This window comes from Triturus cristatus, chromosome 12 (genome assembly GCF_964204655.1).
Source record: "Triturus cristatus chromosome 12, aTriCri1.1, whole genome shotgun sequence".
Classification (NCBI taxonomy): Eukaryota; Metazoa; Chordata; class Amphibia; order Caudata; family Salamandridae; genus Triturus; species Triturus cristatus.
The window spans coordinates 192,758,580-192,778,605 of record NC_140595.1 but is presented as its reverse complement, the minus strand read 5'-3'; the positions used below and the strand labels follow the sequence as shown (position 1 = coordinate 192,778,605).

General features: G+C 41.8%; 1 protein-coding gene across 1 annotated transcript in view; it reads left to right on the top strand.

Moving 5' to 3' along the window:
• Positions 1-4,638: 4,638 nt before the first annotated feature.
• Positions 4,639-20,026, top strand: part of LOC146773037 (purine nucleoside phosphorylase-like) — a 166,821-nt gene continuing 151,433 nt past the window's right edge. Inside the window, exon 1 of the mRNA XM_085637905.1 lies at positions 4,639-4,817. Within this exon, the coding sequence (XP_085494031.1) occupies positions 4,795-4,817 (23 nt within the window). The 5' untranslated portion in view covers positions 4,639-4,794. The remainder of the gene's footprint in view (positions 4,818-20,026) is intronic.

Below are 20,026 nucleotides of genomic sequence, written 5' to 3'. Positions count from 1 at the left end.
AATGATAGATGGGAAAGAATTTACTATGGCGTTTGCTTCCAGAACTTTAAGTGGTTCTGAGCTAAATTATAGTACCATCAAGCGTGAAGCCCTGGCATGCTCATGGGCGGTGGAAAAATTTAGGCTGTATATTTGGGGATCAAAATTTCAACTATATACCGATCACAAACCACTCATGTACATGTTAGGCGACAGTATTTCAAATAAAGCTTCCTCCAGGCTGATTAGACTACTTGCAAGGTTGCAGGAATTTAATTGCGAAATTAAGTACATTCCTGGTGGTAAAAATATAAGAGCGGACTGTCTTTCACCTTTACCTGTTGAGGATGATGATCTTGCTAAGGATCAGTCTAACAATGATGATTATGATTGCGTCTTTTCCATAACTGATGTAATGCAAGAGGTGAAACTTTCTGAAGAGGAATGGATCAAATGCTACAATGAGGACTTATGCTTAAAAAGAGTCAAAAGATTTTCGGTTCATTGATGGCCTTGTGATCGCAGTCTGTCCTTGCAAGAAAGGTCATTCTCTCAAGTGGCTCATGAATTATCTATTGTCAACAATATACTTGTTAGACAAGATAAATTTGTCCCACCAGAGGGTATTAGGGACAAAATAATTTCTCTTGCTCACCAAGGCCACTTAGGTATCTCTTGTACTGTTCATAAGATCAAAGAAACTTACTGGTGGCCTGGTATTGACAATCAAGTAAAATCTTATATTGACAAGTGTCCAGAGTATTTATGTTCTGACAAACATTGGCATTCTTCTACTTCTCCTTTATGTCCTGTTGATTGGCCAAAAGGTCCTTGGCAAAAGTTGGGCTTGGATTTCTCAGGTCCGTTCAATTTATTAGGGAGTGATACAAAAAAAATTGTTGTTGTAATTGATTATTTCTCTAAATAGCTTTATTTTGCGTTTGTGAAGAATTCTGATTCTTGTTCTGTTATTGCCTTTTTGCAACATGTATTTTTGATTGAAGGTTTGCCGAAAGAAATTGTCACTGACAATGGTACCCATTTTGTTTCCAATGAGTTTGAGAATTTTCTTGGTGAAAATATGATCAATCACACGCTTGCACCTTTATACAGCCCAGCGTCAAATGGTTTAGTTGAGTGTGCAAACAAAATGTTAAAGGAGGGTGTTCAAACTGCTATTGCTAACAAGTTAGATGTTTCAAGATATATCAGTCAAAAGGTGTAGAGTTATAATACTACTCCCCACTCGACTACAGATGTTTCACCCTATGTACTACTTAGAGGTAGAAAATCTATTTCTACTCTCAATCCTTCCTGGTTGACTGGTAACATTGATTATGCATCCAGTTTAGATTTACATAAAGTCAGAAAACATGTGGAACATAAGCAAGCCTGTTATAAAAAAAACTATGAGGGAAGAAAACATGTAAAAGAAGTTACTTTGTCTCCTGGTTATTTGACTGCTATTTGTAACAATCGTGAAAACAATGTTGCTTCTTCCTCATCTTTTTCACGGGATAGAGGGGACAATGTCACAAGCAGTTCTGATAGCTCTGTTTGTATTGATTGCAATGTCTCTTCCAATAATTTTAACTTTTCAAATGCTTCTGGTGACTGTAAGCAACTGAGAACTAGTTCTCGCAATAGAACTTTGCCTTTTCGTTCTGAAGAGTTTCTTTATTACTCCATGGTGGTAAACACCCAAAATATCGATTCCAAAATATAGACTGCCCAGAATATCGAAGTTAAAATACAGAGTGGACAGAATATCGACTTATCAAAATATAGATAGGTCAGAATATCGAAATTGCGGTACAAAATATCGATTTCCAAAATATAACTTTAAAAATATAGAATATCATAATATCCAATTTTAAAATATAGATTACCATAATATCGAAAAAATTGTGTTATGTATGGTAGCATATGTGTTAAAATGATGTATTATTTTTGTAATGTATGTTTAATTTATTTCAACAAATGAATGTTATGTAATTTAATTATTGCGTAATTTAATTCCGTAGCGGGTTGTGGGTTTATAGGGGAATAGGGTGGGAAGTAATTTAATTATGGTTAATTAAATGTTAATTATATTTATATGTTTTGATAATTAATTAATTGATAATTAATTATTAATTGGTAATTAATTTTTATTAATTGGTGATTAATTTATATTAATTGATTAATTGATAATTATGTTAATTGTATTTGTTATTATTAGGAGCGGGTTGTGGGTTTGTAGGGGAATTGGGTGGGAAGTAAATTAATTGTAATAAAGTAAATAATTATTTTTTTATTTATGTGTATTGATAATTAATTGATAATTAATTAATAATTGGTAATTAATTTGTATTAATGGGTAAATAATTTGTATGAATTGCTAAATAATTTTTATTATTTGCAAAATTATTTTTATTAATTGATTAATTGATAATAATGTTAATGGTATTTTTTATAATTGGGAGTGGGTTGTGAGTTTATAGGGGAATTGGGTGGGAAGTAAATTAATTGTAATAAAGTAAATATTTTTTTTTATTTATGTGTATTGATAATTGATAATTAATTTTTAATTGGCAATTAATTATTATTAATTGGTAATAAAGGTTTATCAATTGATAATTAATATTTTTAAATGGTAATTAATTGTTATTAATTGGTAATTATTTTTAATTAACTTTTTATCGGTATTGATAATTAATGTAATCTTATTTTAAATTTTAATCATTACTTTCCCTACTTTTGCACTCTCAGGAGTGGGAATAGTATTTTTTACCCTCCGCTATCCAACGCTTTCCCTACTGTTGCACTCACTGGAGTGGGAATAGTCATTTTTACCCCTACGCTATCCAACGCTTTCCCTACTGTTGCACTCACTGGAGTGGGAATAGTAATTTTTCCATTTGCGCTATCCAACGCTTTCCCTACTGTTGAACTCTCTGGAGTGGGAATAGTTAATTTTATCCTCCCGCTATCCAACGCTTTCCATACTGTTGCACTCTTTGGAGTGGGAATAGTAATTTGTACCCCTACGCTATCCAACGCTTTCCCTACTGTTGCACTCACTGGAGTGGGAATAGTATTTTTTACCCCTACGCTATCCAATGCTTTCCCTACTGTTGAACTCTCTGGAGTGGGAATAGTAATTGTTACCCTCCCGCTATCCAACAGTTTCCCTACTGGTGCACTCTCTGGAGTGGGAATAGTAATTTTTACCCCTACGCTATCCAACCCTTTCCCTGCTGTTGCACTCTCTGCAGTGGGAATAGTAATTGTTACCCTCCCGCTATCCAACACTTTCCCTACTGTTGCACTCTCTGGAGTGGGAATAGTAATTGTTACCCTCCCGCTCTCCAACGCTTTCCCTACTGTTGCACTCACTGGAGTGGGAATAGTAATTTTTACCCCTGCGCTATCCAACGCTTTCCCTAGTGTTGCACTCTCTGGAGTGGGAATAGTAATTGTTACCCTCCCGCTATCCAACGCTTTCCCTACTGTTGCACTCTCTGGAGTGGGAATAGTAATTTTTACCCCTACGCTATCCAACGCTTTCCCTACTGTTGCACTCACTGGAGTGGGAATAGTAATTTTTACCCCTACGCTATCCAACGTTTTCCCTACTGTTGCACTCACTGGAGTGGGAATAGTAATTTTTACCTCTACGCTATCCAACGCTTTCCCTACTGTTGCACTCACTGGAGTGGGAATAGTTATTTTTACGCTCTCACTTTCCAACAAAATCTCGACTTTTTTAAATTACTTATATTATGTTTACATTTTAAGTTTTTTTATATTATATTATGTATGTTTTATTTAATTGTTTTTAATATTTAATTAATTTTATATTATTTTTAATACATTTAAAAAATTCGATATTTTGGCTAACTATATTTTGACAGTCTATATTTTGGAATCGATATTTTAGTACTTACCTGTTTGTAGATAGGGAGTCGATATTCTGTCCCTCTATATTTTGGTGCCGATTTTTTGTGTAGTCGATATTTTGTCCCTCGATATTTAGTCACTGAACCCCAAACGGTCTTTCTTTAGCTTTTCTCTGTTATAAGATGGGGGGGGGAGGTAAGTTGTAAAATGTATGCTTCCTCTTATTAATGAAGTTGCTTTGCTTTGTGATGTAATTAGAATTCCTAGTTTCTTTGTCTCCAGAGATCCAAATTCCTGTACTTCCCTATGTCATACTTTGCCAGTTATTTCGCTGGAGCAGTGTGGGTATCTCTACTCCTGAATAAATCTACTTTTAATCTTTTACTTGGTATTACGCAAGTTTACTCCATCTGGACCTTCTTACAGGGTCCCAGAAGCCTGGATCTCAAAGGTGCTTTCTGCTGACATCAGCACCAAGATGTAGCATCCTTTTTCGTGCAGAACAAAAATCTGACCCTTACTGAATTCGTGTATTACTCCATCACACGGGTGAATTAATTCATGCCTCTGACCCGTGGCATCCCTAACTGTCTCTACCGACCTACTCTCTTTTTGAACTCATCCTCTCCTTACCTGCCGCTCTCTTTCTCGTTACTCTTTCTCTCATGGATATATTTCTCCCTCGTTCTCCCTCTCTCTTTGCCCCTCTCTTTTCATTCAAGTTGTGCTGAATGCAATCCTCTTAGAACTGACGAGAGGCGGCGTGCGGGCGCGCACACACACAACACCATCCTCTTCAGCGTAGTGTGAGGATCGGCAGAGCAGAGAAGCGGAGACAGGGCTGCCCCCTGCGCCCCAGGACCGCCGACCCCAGCCCCCGGGTAGGACGCAGTGACCGGCTGAGCGGACCAGTTCCCGCTCTGTGCTGCAGCAATGGCGTGTGCTGGAGAGAGCAGGTAGGGTTCACCTCGCAGAAGAGGGAGGCAGATGGAAAACACCAAGGCAGGAGGGAGGCGGGCTCGGCCATCTTTGCCATGGAAACTATAAGCAGCTTCCCCGGCGCTGCCCTCTGTGTATGTGCAGAATGGGGCGATTCCGCCCGCGCGAGGTATCACCACCACAGTCAAGTTATAAATAACTAACTCCCACTCATACGTCTCAATGCAGGTATTTGTTTTTTGGGGTGTGACCCCTCAGCATGATTCACCCTTTACACTCCGGTTATTGCCGCTCTACAGTAAGCATTGGCCCACCCTCAGGGGCTACAGTTGATGGCATTATGCTGCAGTGAGATGGTTTTTTTCGTTTCCTGCCTCTGGGGGTGGACACAGCGGAGTACATATGCCCTTGAAATGTCTGTAGCCTTGGCCAAGGGCCCAGAGTCTCTGCGCTGTACAGATATGAGGACGGCTACAAACTTCCCAAGCCGTGTGAGGTGGCATCAGCAAGCAGAGCACGCGCGCCGGGGACGGGCTCGCGGTTATCTCTCCGGTGATGAATGCCCTGCTTGTTCCTTGCGCTCTCGTTAAGCCTGGTGACACACGATCCCGTTTCCTGAGGCCGGCGGTTCGCTTTCTTTCTTTCAGCTTTTTTTCAAGTGTGTAAACTCCGAATAGTCGGGGGCGCTCTTTAGGTTGGCTGGCTGCTTTAATCCACGATAGATGGATGCCCGGCACAGCAGGAAGTGCTGAGTCTGCTGTGCCAACTCTCTTTTTCTACTGATGCGCTGGCGCTGTGCGCTCATGCATCACCGGCTCGTTTCAGCACCGTGGACAGCAGCGCCTGGCCCAGAGAAGATGGCAAAGGGGGCACAGGGGGCCTGGGCTCCTAGCACCGCAGCATCTAAGAGTGCCAGGGCAGGATTGGATTCTGTCGCCGGTGTCTGACAGGGCATGTCCCGTAGCGTCCAGGCAGTGCTCGCGCGCAGTGTTAGACACCGGGGCTGACGGTGGCTGATTTTAATTCGGTTCATTGTCCCAGCACTGATGTGCAGAAATAATGTTCTCAAAACAAGCACGATGAACTCCTGATCAAACATGATGTGCCCCGGAATGCGCCTTAAGTGGAAACCACATATCTTCTAGTAGGGGTGCCCAAGTAAGTATACACAGTTCTTGCACGTGTATACATATGTGACCCCTTGCACGTATAAGGTATGTATGCTTATGTGTCTCTGGCCATCTACACGCTTGATGTTCTGTGCCTATAGGTACTCATACAATATGTTCAGGGGTCTCTGGCAGTAAGCGGTCCGAAGTTATCGTAAGATGACAACCAACGCTTTACCAAAATTCCCCTGAATAAATTCACACGTGATTGTGCGTGTTCACCTATCCGCAGTTGTAGTACGTGTACGCATGTGAGTGTCTGTGTGCGTGCAGCCGCCCGCTTCACAGACATCAAATCGTTGACAACTTCCCACATTAGGCTCCCAGGTGGCGTCCTTCCTTGAGGAGCACACAAGAAGCAGAGGGAGGAGGGCGAACATTTTTTATTATACCTATTGCGTCACGTGGGGGGGCACGTTTCCCCCGCCCCATTTAAAACCTACATACAATATTAATTAGCTCTGGCCCACTCCTACTACTTCCATTTACACTGCTACGCAGATGACTCGCTGAGTTACGTTTGGGCCGCAGGGTGTCCGAACCAATAGGAAGCCTGCTGCCCATCGGCTTCAGAAGCATTGAGACTTGGAGGAAGGATAACAGCCTCACATTAAACGGTTCTAATCCAGAAATACTGGTGCTTGGCCGAGTAGGCCTGCTCAAGGACCTTGATACTATGTGCTCTGCTCCTGCATTTTTTTGCTAACTAGTGCTAAAAAAAGCACGAAACCTGGGAGTGTTTTGGAATGCGGACCTCAGCCTGAACTCACAAGATGGAGCAAAGCAGTACCTAAAACTTACTTCCACCAAATAAAACTCGCAAGAAAAACCCTTCCATTCACACGCACCCCTAACATCACTCCATGGGGTAGTGGGAGCATTGATCAACTCGAGACAGGACTGTGGAAACACGCACATCCACTGCCTGCCCACCCAATCAGAATACTTCAGAAGGTGCAAAGCTTGGCAGAGAAACGGGTGCACAGCCTGTAAAAAGTCTCAAAGGGGGAGTTTGTTTTCTCTGAACAAAAAACTATTCACCATGACACACAGGACGCATTTGCCCTGGACATGGGGGATATTTTGCATTTTCCCTGCCTGCGTCCACCCAGCATAGGCAGTGTCCATGGGCAGAGAAAATGGATGGCAGTTGTCCTGCCCTTAGTAGGGTGAGATGACCATCGCTGTGAGCTGGCAGCCCCTTAGCAGATGGGCAGCCAGGTCAAAGGTTCACACTGGTGAAGCCAGCGAAGGCTCAGCCAGTGTACAGCTGGCCTTTCTTCAACTCTAAATGATGTTGGAGAATTGTGAGTTTACGGGGTTCTGACAAACTCTAAGTGAGGCCCAAAATCAAGATTCTTTTTGTCATGTACAGATGCACTAAAGAAATGCCACAAAATAACATTTCAGCGTGCACTCCACAATGCATCCTATTCTCAGCAGAGAAGTGTCTCCTGGTCATCCCCATAACCAGATGCAAACACTGAGGTGACTGTGAAGGACACGAGATAGAAAATAGGAACTTACCTGGTGGAAGCGCTGCAGGCCTGTGCACACGTCAACGTAACAAAGCAGAGTAAGTGCTCCTTCTTTCAAAGTTCTGTAGAAGCCATCTTTCTTATATGATACCAAATGCTTGAAGCTTAAGACCCTGTTAAGTTGACATAAAAATCTCTGCACAAAATGGTTGTACGTTTCCATTTTGTCTTAAGTAAAACTGCTATTGTAACGCAAGGCTTGCACAAGAAGGATCCGAAAATAGAAAAGCTTAGCTACACAGATTTCAGCATATTGTATTGCGAAATGCTTCTGATACGTGTTATGGAAAAGTACCAACATAATACATTGCATTACAGTGGAAAGTCCCCAATGCTGCCTACTAAGACACGTGGTCAGCAACAGTGGATTTCGGACCATAGATGGTATGGCGTAGCTTAGGCAGTTGCCAATTGGTCAAAAGACCCATGCTTATCCATGATTAATTTGTGTTACGTATATTATGATGCTGCATCCTTTGTGGTTTGGGCCTATAAAAGTTGTCAGGAACGTCACATCATTGGACATTCAGTGACTTTGCTGTCTGTCTCCGTGCCGCACGTATTTGCATTGTTTGTTGGTCTCCAATAAATTGTGCCGTCTTTTGTGCTGACAGAGAATTGTATTTGTGGTATTATTTCGTATTTCAGCTCCTACAGTTCCATAATACCACAATCAATATATGTTTGAATAAAGACAAAGTGAACAATCTTGTGTGTTGTGTTCTTCTTTTACTGCTGGTCGATTGCCCAGCCAACACGTGTTTCATCTGGGGAGGTACCCAAAGGCTTCTACAGGGCTATGAGGCAAAGGCAGGAGGTGTCTAGATTCTCTGAGCCGGTAGCAAGTCCGTCCCGGCAATCTAACAGGAGTTTGATGAAATCCACCAGAGTAGAGGGTCCTGGATGCGGGACCCTTTAGTGGAGCCAAGAGTAAGCTTCACTCCAAACCGGTTATACTTTCGTCCCGGATGGGAGCTACTGAATACGAAGTGGGGAGAAGTCCGGAGTGGGGGACCCTCTGTGAATGCCCCTGGGGGCAATTCTGAAACAAGCGAGTATGCTGTCAAAGTCGACGACCGCAACAATTGGGACCGGACGAAACATGTGTTGGCTGGGCAATCGATCAACAGTAAAAGAAGAACACAACACACAAGATTGTTCACTTTGTCTTTATTCAAACAATTATTGATTGTGGTATTATGGAACTTTGAAAGAAGGAGCACTTACTCTGCTTTGTTACGTTGACGTGTGCACAGGCCTGCAGCAATCCGGTTAGACCTTGGTCCAAATTGGCGGGTTCAGGGTGTTTCCCCCTCCTGTTAGCACCGTCTCACACACCTTAACTCCTATTAATACACATATACCCTTTGCAGGCACCCTCTACAGACCACATTTGACCAAAACCCTGCCCTCTGCTTACCTGGTGGAAGCGTTGGCAGTCCCATGGTGTCTCCCATCACATTTGAAGGGGCCTTGAAAGAGAAAAATGAGTTGTAAACAACAAGGTGGGAGAACTGAACAGGAATAGAGAGGTAGGGATTACAGACCTCTCGAACTATCAAAATTAGACAAGCATTGGCAAAGCCAATGGGTCTCGCCTATGCAAGAGCTAATGGATTTGCCAATGTGTTTTAGCCAGGTTGTACACTAGCATGGCTGCTCTTCAGCATGGCTAAAAGTCAGTGGGTTAGCGGAGAGTGGCATGGAGTGTCGGTGATGAGTAGAGTGTTGTAGAGTGGAGTGGCAGAGAGTGTCGTGTATTGGAGTGACATAGTATGGCGCTGTGTACAGTGAGTGGGGTAGAGTGGACTGGTGTAGAGGGTTGCAGAGTATAGTGGTGTAGAGTGCAGTGTCATTGAATGCTGTGGTATTGCATACGTGTATCATAAAGGAGAGTGATCCAATTTAGGGCATGGGGGGCTGGGATCAATACATACTTTATCTCAAAGAGGTACCCCCTACACCATTAATCTGATGACATCTCACCTAGAAAAACCTTGCTATTGTTTCTCTAGCCGTCAATTATATGACACCTGACGATTTAAACAATCTCAACCAACGTACACTGAAATGATCATATCCACAACATTAACCATAATGCCAACAAAATAGATAAGGAATTGTGTTTGTCAGTAGATATTATTTTCAATGAAATACCTTACACTTGAAAAATGCAAAAAGTATACATATAACATTGTTGCCCACACATATTTTTGTGTGCAATATAAACAAACCAATTGAAAACAAACATGCATAAACTGAAATGTTACTTGACGATAATATGTAAACATGTGGTTAAAACAATCAAGGCAACATATGTAGTGTCCTGCAATTTAGAGTCTATTGGGTTGTAACCTATTTTAACCCTCTCCCGTACTGTCCAAAGCATACTGTTAGTCCCTTTCTGGTGGTATTGCATACAGCGGCGTACAATGCAACATCGTAGAATGCAGTGGCATAAATTAGAGTGGTGCATAGTAGAGTGCAGTGGCTCAGAGTGGAGTGGCAGAGGGTGGAGCGGCAGAGGGTGGAGTGGCGTAGAGTGGTGCAAAATGCAGTGGCATAGAGTGCAGAGGTGCAAAGTCGAGTGGCAAAGAGTTGTGTGATTTATAGGGCAGTGGCTCAGAGTCGAGTGAGTGGCATGTGGTGCAGAGTAGAGTATAGTGCCGCAGAGTGAAGTCGTGCAGAGTACAGTGGCGTAGAGTATAGTGGCAGAGAGTGCAGTGCTGCAGAGCAGAGTGTAGTAGTGTAGAACGGCGTAGAGATCATTGGTGTAGGGTACAGTGATGCAGAGTATAGTGCAGTAGCGCAGAGTACAGGGACATAGAGTGCAGTTGTGTGAAACGCAGTGGTTAAGAGTAGAGTGGCACAAAGTGGAGTAAAGTGCAGTGGTGTACAGTAGATTGTTTCAGAGTAAAGTGAAGTGGCGTAGAGTGGAGTGGTGTAGGGTAGACTGCAGTTGCGTAGAGTGGCATAGAGTGTAATGACGTAAAGTGGTGTAGAGTGCAGTGGTGCAGAGTAGATTGGAGTGGCGATCAGTGGATTGACGTAGAGTGCAGGGGCATAGAGTTGAGTGTCACAGAGTAAAATGCATTGGCGTAGAGTGTATTGGCATATAGTGCAGTGGCGTAGAGTGCAGTGTTGCAGTGTCTCCTAGAGTAGAGTGGCATAGAGTAAGGGAAATTGAGCAGAGTAGATTGGTGTGGCCTAGACTGTAGTTGTGTAGAGTAGAGCGGCAAAGAGTGCATTGGCATAGAGTCAAGTGGTACAGGGAATAGTAGAGAGGTGTAGTGTGAAGTGGCGTAGAGTGCTTGGTGTAGAGTGGGGTGGTGCAGAGTGCAGTGGCGTGAAGTGCTGCAGAGTAGAGTGCAGTGGTGTGGAATGCAGTGGTGCAGAGTGCCGTAGAGTGCAATGGTGCAGAGTGCAGTGGCAAGGTGTGAAGTTGAGAGGTGCAGTGTAGAGTGGATGGTGCATGGTGTACTAGCACACTGCCATTACAGACAACAGATTTCAATTGAAATGACCATTACACTTGCACAGACATACACTTTTACTAATAAAACTGTACAGTGCACAGACGAAAATGTGTGGACATTGCATCATCTCAGTGTAATGATTTGTTTTGATCATATTAAAGTATTTGTTTCCAACACATTTTAGAAATAACCAAAATGTGCTTCATTTGTGTTCCTAATTCTGATAGATTCTGAAATACTTACATGGTTCATTTAAATGTAGTTGTGTGTTAGAAAAAACTCTTTGCTACCTCCACAATCCAGCAAGACTGTCACATAAATCCTCTTACTTTGAGATCAGAGAAAGAAACGTAAACGAGTGCCCTCAGAAGACAGCGCCTGACATTTGACCTTGGTCTTTGAATGCAGAGCAAATGTGACGAGATAAGAACAAGATTTACAGGTCTGTTTACAGAAAGGGAGCACTCAGAACGATAAGAATGAGCCTGACATTTGGCCTTGGGCTTTGAATTTCCAGCAAACGTGCTGAGATAAGAACAAGATTTAAAGGCCTGTTTACAGAAGCCTAGGAAATGTGACGAGATAAGAACAAGATTTAAAGGCCTGTTTACAGAAGCCTAGCAAACGTGACAAGATAAGAACAAGATTTAAAAGCCTGTTTACAGAAAACAAGTCTGTGCAAGAATACTGTAAATACAGTTTTAGCAAAGGGAGAGACCAGCTGAACCTGGACAGCCTAAAGCAAATAAATCCAGCAAATGAAATGCAAGGAAATACAAGTTACAAACCACAAAGCCAATAGCAATCAACGGGTGGGGTGCATTTCTGGGTCAACTTTCCGAAAATTCCCAAGAAGTCTTTAGCAAATCAGACAGCTGTGCTGTGCGGTAGGCTGCGACTTAAAAAGGACTCATCTCCGGAGGAAAAGAAGGTGGAGCCTGGAGGAGAAAAGGGACATAGAACAACGGGGAGTGGAGGAGGATGGGAGAAGACGAGGGAGTCAAAGGAGACAGAGTGTAACAGGGCAGTGAAGTCACAGACAGAACAGAGAGGAACCAGAATTTAGTCCAAACAGAAGGGAGGCCTGAAGACAGTCTTCCCATGTTACTGCACCCCAAAAGAAGAGAGCTGATGGAAGGAGAAATAGCCGACCCAGAGGACAATGCTTGTTCCGAAGAGTGGTGAACTGCACCAACGGGCGCCTTCCATCCCACCACAGTCCAGTGGCCAACATGGGTGAATTTATGGCGCTGAGTTTCCCTTTCTCTTGCACTAGTACTAGGGTATTCTTTTTTTATACGGCATGTTTTGACTTCCTGCCATTAAGAGAAAGTTCACACAAACACCATCAATCTTTCACATGATGAACTGGCGGACGGGATAATAATATAGGGCAGGAGTCTCCGTTTGCCTTGTTTCTTCGCTACCCCCACAGCAATGCCCAGTAAGACCTATCCAACACTGGGAAAGGAGCCCTTTCAATGCATAGAATAATATCGGGGGTATTTGCCTTCCTCTACTTACACCAGAAAGGGTCACAACCATGTCTCTAAAAACGGATTGTTGCAAGCGGCTTTAGGATAAAAGGTGACGGGTTAAGAGTAAGAAATACCGCAGATACAGAATACTTACCGGGCTACTTATTTGTTTTCCCCGAGGTGCGTCGGAGGCAAGTCCACAAGGATCTAGAAGGAAGGAAAAGAGAAGATACCATTAATACTATTCCCATCAACTTAAGAGACCTAAAGTTAGTCCACCAGCCCTCCCATGGACAATATAAAAAAAATGTGCTTGTAATATCCAAATTAAAATCGCCATATGCAGAAACACTGCATCAAAGTCTCCGAAGCATTATTTCCGCCCATCCCTCCACAGTTACCGACATTTTTCACTGTCAATTTCCCTCCTCTGGAACAACCTGGCCAGTCCTAATGGCTGCTCCCTGTCACTGATGGTGTTCATGAAAACTCTGTTCTAACCACATGATTTCTGTTCCCCTCTTCTGACTTGATTCTGGTCCATTATGCCTCATTTATATGACTTAGTAATAATTTTCATATTTATCTTGCCTTTCGGGTCTGATGTACCTCACAAATGCTCTCTGACGTGGTCATTGTAACCTCAGCTGTCATCCAGGGCTTCTCTTTCCCTGTACTTGTTAAGTACTTTGTACCATGTAATATGCATTCTATATGACCTGTGTTGAACTGTCTAACTTGGCCTGAACTCTGTATACTCTGTCAGTCCTTACCAGGGCATAGCAAAAGCCATATCTTGCATCAGTATCTGTTTGTAGCTGCCCAAAGAGGTTTGTGTGCAATGTATGCCTTAAAACAAAATAAATCTAAACATATAGCTGTGTGTATACAAGTGCTTCTGCCTGTCTCTGTGGCCGTGCAGTACGTGTATATCTCCAAGCACCAGTTTATGTATGTGTACATGTGCTCTGGATAGTTTGTTCTGTTCGTGCACATGTATGTTACTACCACACTGGCAACTGATTCAACAAGGGTTTTGTCAAAATATATCAGACTCCCTCTTCATAATGGGATATCAGATGTACTCTCTGCTTACTTTCTTACTTCTAACAGGGTATCCAAAGATATTGGAGTAGATGCCTCACTCACTTATCAGAATCCAAAAAGAGTTTTTTAGACCGGGGTTATTCCATTGACATAGTGGAGACATCTGCCAGACAGGCAGAAGAGATTCCAAGAGAGTCATTATTTGAGAAAAAAGAGAAACAACAACATCAGAGAGAAGTGTTTGTATCCACATTCTCGACTAAATCGCAAGCTATAAAAAAGATCATCCTACGCCGATGGGATTTGTTACAATCAGAGCCTGATTTTAGAAATCTCTTTCAGAATCCTCCAATTTTTGCGTACAAGAGATCTAACAATCTTCGAGAATTACTTACAAAAAGATATTTGACAGGCTCAGAACAACACAAAGGCATGCAAAAGTGCCACAATTGTTCACACTGCAATAATGTTCTTACCGGCACATCCATATCACATCCATGGTCAGGGAAACCTATAGATTTGAGGTTTACTGCTAATTGTAACACTCAGAATGTTATTTATGTTATCCGTTGTCCGTATGCTTTATACTATGTAGGAAAAACAGAAAGAATGCTGAGGACACGTATAACAGAACATAAAAGCAGAATCAGAACAAGAGCATTGAACTCACCTTTACCCAGTCACTGAATAGCCGCACATCATTCCATAGCACAACTTAGATTTTCAGTATTAGAAGTTGTAGCACATCGGAACGATAGGGACATGTCTAAATACATCACACAAAGGGAAACCTTTTTGGATCAGGCACTTGGACACCATGACCCCCAAAGGGTTAAATGACAAATTGGAATTATATTGTTTCCTTTAGGGTTAGCCTTGTGAATTGACCCAGTGTTTTCAGTTGTTAATGAGTGTTTCAACTTCTCACGTTTTATGAGGTATTATCAGATAACAAAATCATTTTTTGTTCACCATTATCAGCACTTTAATCACTCTTCATTATTTCTTGTTGAAGCAGACGGGACACCTGTAGATTCTCAGTATGATGTAGATTAACATGTGGAATGATGTAAAAATGATGGACAGTTTGCTCTACAAACCGTTTTACACATATGACTGCTATATCTCCACTAGAGCTTTACTTACATTAGAATTTTGTTATATACTGTAATTGGATGAACGGTTGTATTCTTTCTGTTTGATTCTATTGGAAAATCGATCTAGCACATCTTTCATTAGCCACTACTGGCGGCACATAACTTCATCATGTTATGTAATTTATTTTCATCAATGGGGATATGTATATGGAGACGAATTATCAACCTCTAATTTTATTCAACTTGACAACAGACCATGCTTTAAAATATTCCATTCAAACAAGGATATTTTTGGAATATGTGCCCATCCTATCAGCTAATACATGATGTTGCAAGTACGATTGTCATCTCCTTCCATAACATGTCAGCATGATTATCACATAACATATAACCCAGTTAGCTGTGATTCTAATGTGTCTTAAGCCATTTATGTACCGAGATTTAGACAGTTTTGTAATTGCTTAGTAATTTTGAAGAATGACATTTTTTGAATTAATGTATTTAAGTATACTAGACGATTACGTCTTCTTCTTTTTCTTTTTTCTTTTCTTCCTTTGTATCACTCTGGTTGACTATGTTACTGGTAATCTTCATTTCACTTTACTAACCAGCAGACTTACATGGCAGCCATGTTACACTGCTCTAACGCTAGATGCGCAGGTCCTCTTTCTATGCTTATTGTTGCAGACGCCTGCCGAGAATTCCTCGACGTTCGCGGGAAATCTATGTCACACACCGATAACATTTCAGGCATCTTTCGGTTCGGCTGAACGTCATTTTGAAAGGCTTTACTCTTACTTCGACGGTTTGACAATGAGCAAGTCGAGAGCACATTAAGCATTATTCACTTTAAACTCCTCATGAACGAGCAACTGACAGATTGCCTTCTTTATCATACACGCAGATTCATTTTCAGTAATTGCTACTTGCTCACAGCTCGTTTTACCAACTGAGCAGCCAGAGCTCATACCATCATCATCATTATTTTATTATGTTTTGGCACTCCAAAGAGGTCCACATAAAACAAAATACACAAATACAGATACACATTCTCAAAGTAAAATTGACAACTACAACATTTTCCACTGGACAAGATAATCAGCGACACATACCTCCATATTTCATCAATAAATAGCTAAAAAACCTTTAAAAAAGTTAAAAATATTGAAGCAAACATTTCATTTGGAGGAAAATATAAGGCCTGCAAGAAGGAATTCACATTAAGAATACCCAATTGCAAGCATATTGATCTTAACCACTTCAAACGAAGTGGACGCAATGCGGGACATATAAACAATACATGGGAACGATCCTGAACAGACATATTACAAAAGTTACATGTGGGAGAGGACCCATACCATTTTTCCAAAAGAGTATTTAGGGGCAGCAAGTCCTGCCTTAGGAGGAACCAAAATCTTCGAACACCATGTGGTAGGTTCCAGGTGACATAGGGTTGGGCAAGCTTCATTGAGTATGTGTTAGCAAGGAGATCACCTCCCCTCTTTACTAGCATGGACTTCTTGTCCAACGTGAAGCAAAAAGCCCAAGAAGCCTGTTTCAAAAGCGATTTTAGCTGGGAAGAAGAAATAGTAAAAAGGGTACTCTCTTCCAATTCAAGAAGTGCCACAGCCTTTCTAAAATTCTTAACAATTTGGGAGTACTCTCTTAAGCTACCCAACAATTCCCCCTTGAGAAGGGATCTCAAAGTCCCCGTTTCTCCTCTAGCCAGGCTGGCAACCCATCGTACTAGAGCGGACAGGCCCTGCACCCAACTACTACAGAGGCCAAATTCAAGTCTACAGGCAGCCACAGAACAGGCGGGGTTGAGAGAAGTTATAGACCTTAATAATTTTCCTTCTACCGTCTGTAGAAAACCCCAGTGCTTTAAGTCAACCAGTTCCATTCCGTACAGGAGGGTTGAAGGAATTTTTGCCCTATAGACTTCCAGTAAACAGGCAAAATGTCTTCTCCCTGTGGCGGAATAAAGGGCGCTCAGACTTTTGCCTTGGGACAGGGCTTTACGGGAAATATTATCGATATGAGGCTTCTCACTCAGGTTGGCAGAAATTATTTTTCCTAAGAAGGTGTATGTCTTAACCACCTCCAATTTCTGACCACCGACTGACCAACCAAAATTCTCTGATTTAGATTTTTTCTTCCCTGTAATGCACATAATTTTTCTTTTTGTGGCATTTATCCTCATGTAGTGGTTCTCTGCAAAAAGATGTAAAGCCTGCAGACGGTTAGCTAATCCCCTAGGTGTTAAATCTAGGATAAGGATGTCGTCTGCATATAGGAGGCAGGAAATAGTAGATCCCCCCACTACCGGGGCTATGCCAACACAAGATGAAAGCGAAGCTGGAAGATCATCAATATACAGGCAGAAAAGCAATGGGGCCAATAGACATCCCTGTTTTAATCCATTAATGGAGGGAATAACCCGCGATAAACCCCTTTCTCCACCTTGTAACACTTGGCACCAAGTGTCCGTGTGTAAAGACCGCACCAGATCTAATAGAAGAGGGGGCATGCCCAAGTCAGATAGCTTTCTCCACAGCAAGGGACGATCAACTTTGTCGAATGCTGTGGAGAAATCAATGAAAGCCGCATACACTCCACCTCCCCGAACTCTTATATATTTGTCCGAAATAACCTGAAGGGCTGTGAGGTTATCCAATGTACCATGCCCCTTACGGAAGCCGGTTTGTTCAAGGGGTAATATCTGATTCGCATCAACCCAATCAATAATTAGCGATAGGAGACATTTGGAAAAGACTTTTCCAATGGCATCAAGAAGGGCTATCTGACGATAATTCATTGGCTTATCCCTATCGCCCTTTTTAAATAATGGAACCAATATGCTCCCCTTCCAAGAAGAGGGCACAGTTTTACTAATGAAGCAAGATCTAAATAATGGAAAAAGAATCTTGCTCCATAAAACAGGGTCCTGCTTCAATACCGATATGGGAAGTTCATCAGGCCCCATTGCTCCAGAGGAACGCATGTCCTTAATGGCCATTTCAATGATGTCCTCCGAAGGGGCATCAATAGACAACTCATCTTCTTTAGTAGTCCCCTTACATTCTACCCTTACGCCGTTCCCAGCATACAGGTTGGAAATGAAAGTGACCCATGACAATTCAGCAATGGGAATAGGGAGGGGACTAACTCTTACTCCACAACCCTCCCCAATGAGTGACCAGAATTGTCTAACTTTGCCATGAACTGCGGCCTCCCGTAGACTTATCCAGAGAGAATCTTCTTTTTCTTTTTTAAGTTTCTTCCTAATTCTGCTTCTCCTTTTTAACAAGTAAATTTTATTATTTATTTCAATAGATCTACACAAAAATTGCTCCCGCACTAATTTATTTATTTCCTTATTTAGGAGGGTAATCGGTCTAAAAACATAAATCTTTTTTACAGAAGAGCTAGACCTTTTGGCAACACGGATGACCTCCTTCATAAAATTCTCAAAGTGAATTATTTCAGAACCCTGCCAATCATTCAGTTCTAGAATTGTTTTACCTAGAATACACTCCAGGCCCTTCTTGGCTTTAAAATTCCAAAAACATCTTCCAGAGTCCTTATGAAAGTTAACTACATCACTGTTAAGGGACCATGAATCGGAATTAGGAGGTTGTAATGAGAGGCTTATAGTAATCACATTGTGGTCACTAAATGATGTCGGAGAGACCACCAGATCCTTCACTAAGGAGAAAATACAAAAGTCGGTGATTACATAGTCCAGAATTGACTCACTTTGGGAGGATCTATGAGTATATTTTGCAGGGACATCAGAGGGAAGCCTACCATTCACTATTAGCCCCTCCGCCGCTGAAAGTTCTTCTAGCAACAGCTTCCCTCTCTTATTAGTTTTAATTTTATTAGGGAAGAGAGATTGAGGAATAAGATAGGCTTCTTCTTTAGATTTGTTTCTAAATAGCTCTAAGCTAGAGTTAGAAACTTTACAATTAAAATCACCTACTAACAACACATAGGAGGGAGGTTCTAACTCTTTAATCTGTTTAATGTACGAAAAGACTTGCTTCAATAGAATATTAAAACATTCATCCGGGGGGATGTATGCGTTTATTATTACCAGAGGATTATTGATTCCCCGACTGGTTAAATTACAAAGGGTCACCGCCTGAAAGAGGTTGATTGGGTCAGCATAATGGGAAAAGTTCCACTTTAATCTATTGGACAGAAGGCACGCGATTCCCCCTTTTGCATGCCCTTTCTTCGAAGGAGAGGCCATTGCCTCAAGGGCAAAATAATCTCTCCCTGCACACAATCTACTAGCACACCAGGTCTCTTGGATGCAAATCACACTAGCGTTCAGAGAGAACAAATACTGTAATTTCTCGGGACTATTATTTATCCCGGCAGCGTTCCAAGAGAGAACTTTTAAATTACTGCTAAAGATGTTGATGGATTTACTAGACAAAGCACCGGGCAGCCAATTCCACAGCTGGATATCTTCTATTGGGTGAGTGTTCTGAATTAACGGGGCAGGCATTACATGCGTCACCAAACGTGTGCTTTTCGAAACCCAAATCTTTAAATCATCAAATGAGGGAGGGGGACCATCTTGGCCAGTGCCCTGCTGAGAGAGTCTATTATGAGGGAAATTATCTCTTCCAGAAGACAAAACAGGTAATACATCAATTCCCCTACACTGGAAGTGCTCAGCCTGTTGCAATATAAGATTTACTATTAAGTTTGGAATAGAACTTTACCCTGACGTAGGGTGCGGCAACTGTTCCTGATATGGAGACTAGATCAATATCGTTGGATTGGATTAACTTTAGACTCTCTATGTCTTTAAAATATTTAAGTAACCAAGCTCTATTTAAAGGCAGATTAGAGTCAAATAACGATAGAAAATCCACAGTCAATGTATCTACAAAAACTTCTGGTACTTTTATAGGCAGATGATGAGGCCATACAACACCATCACCTGAGGCATGAAAAGTAGGAGCAGAAGGATTAAGAGCCACAGATAGAATAGGGACTGACCTGGTCATCTCTGCTACGGGGGGAGGGATCATCAATCCTCCTACATCTAATAGGGGGCCTCCCACGGGAGAGATTGAACAATTGGAAGAAATTTTAATGCCTAATGCAGAGGGATTCAAATTATCGGAAGGATGAGTGGCCGCTTCCTGATTCAAGGACTCAATCACAGATTCTCCAGTGATAGGTTCATTGATATCAGGGACTTGGGAATCCTCAAAAATTATTTGTCTCTGCCTTTTCTTCCTGTATCTGCGGATTGGTTTCCTCTTTTTTCCTTTGTTCTTGCTTTGTTTTCCAGTTTTTTCTTTTTCTTCCCCCCCATCCCCTTCATTTCAGGCACAAAAATTGGAAATAGCTCTTTTTCAGATTTTGGAGCGGAGACATCAACACTTTCTTCTTCAA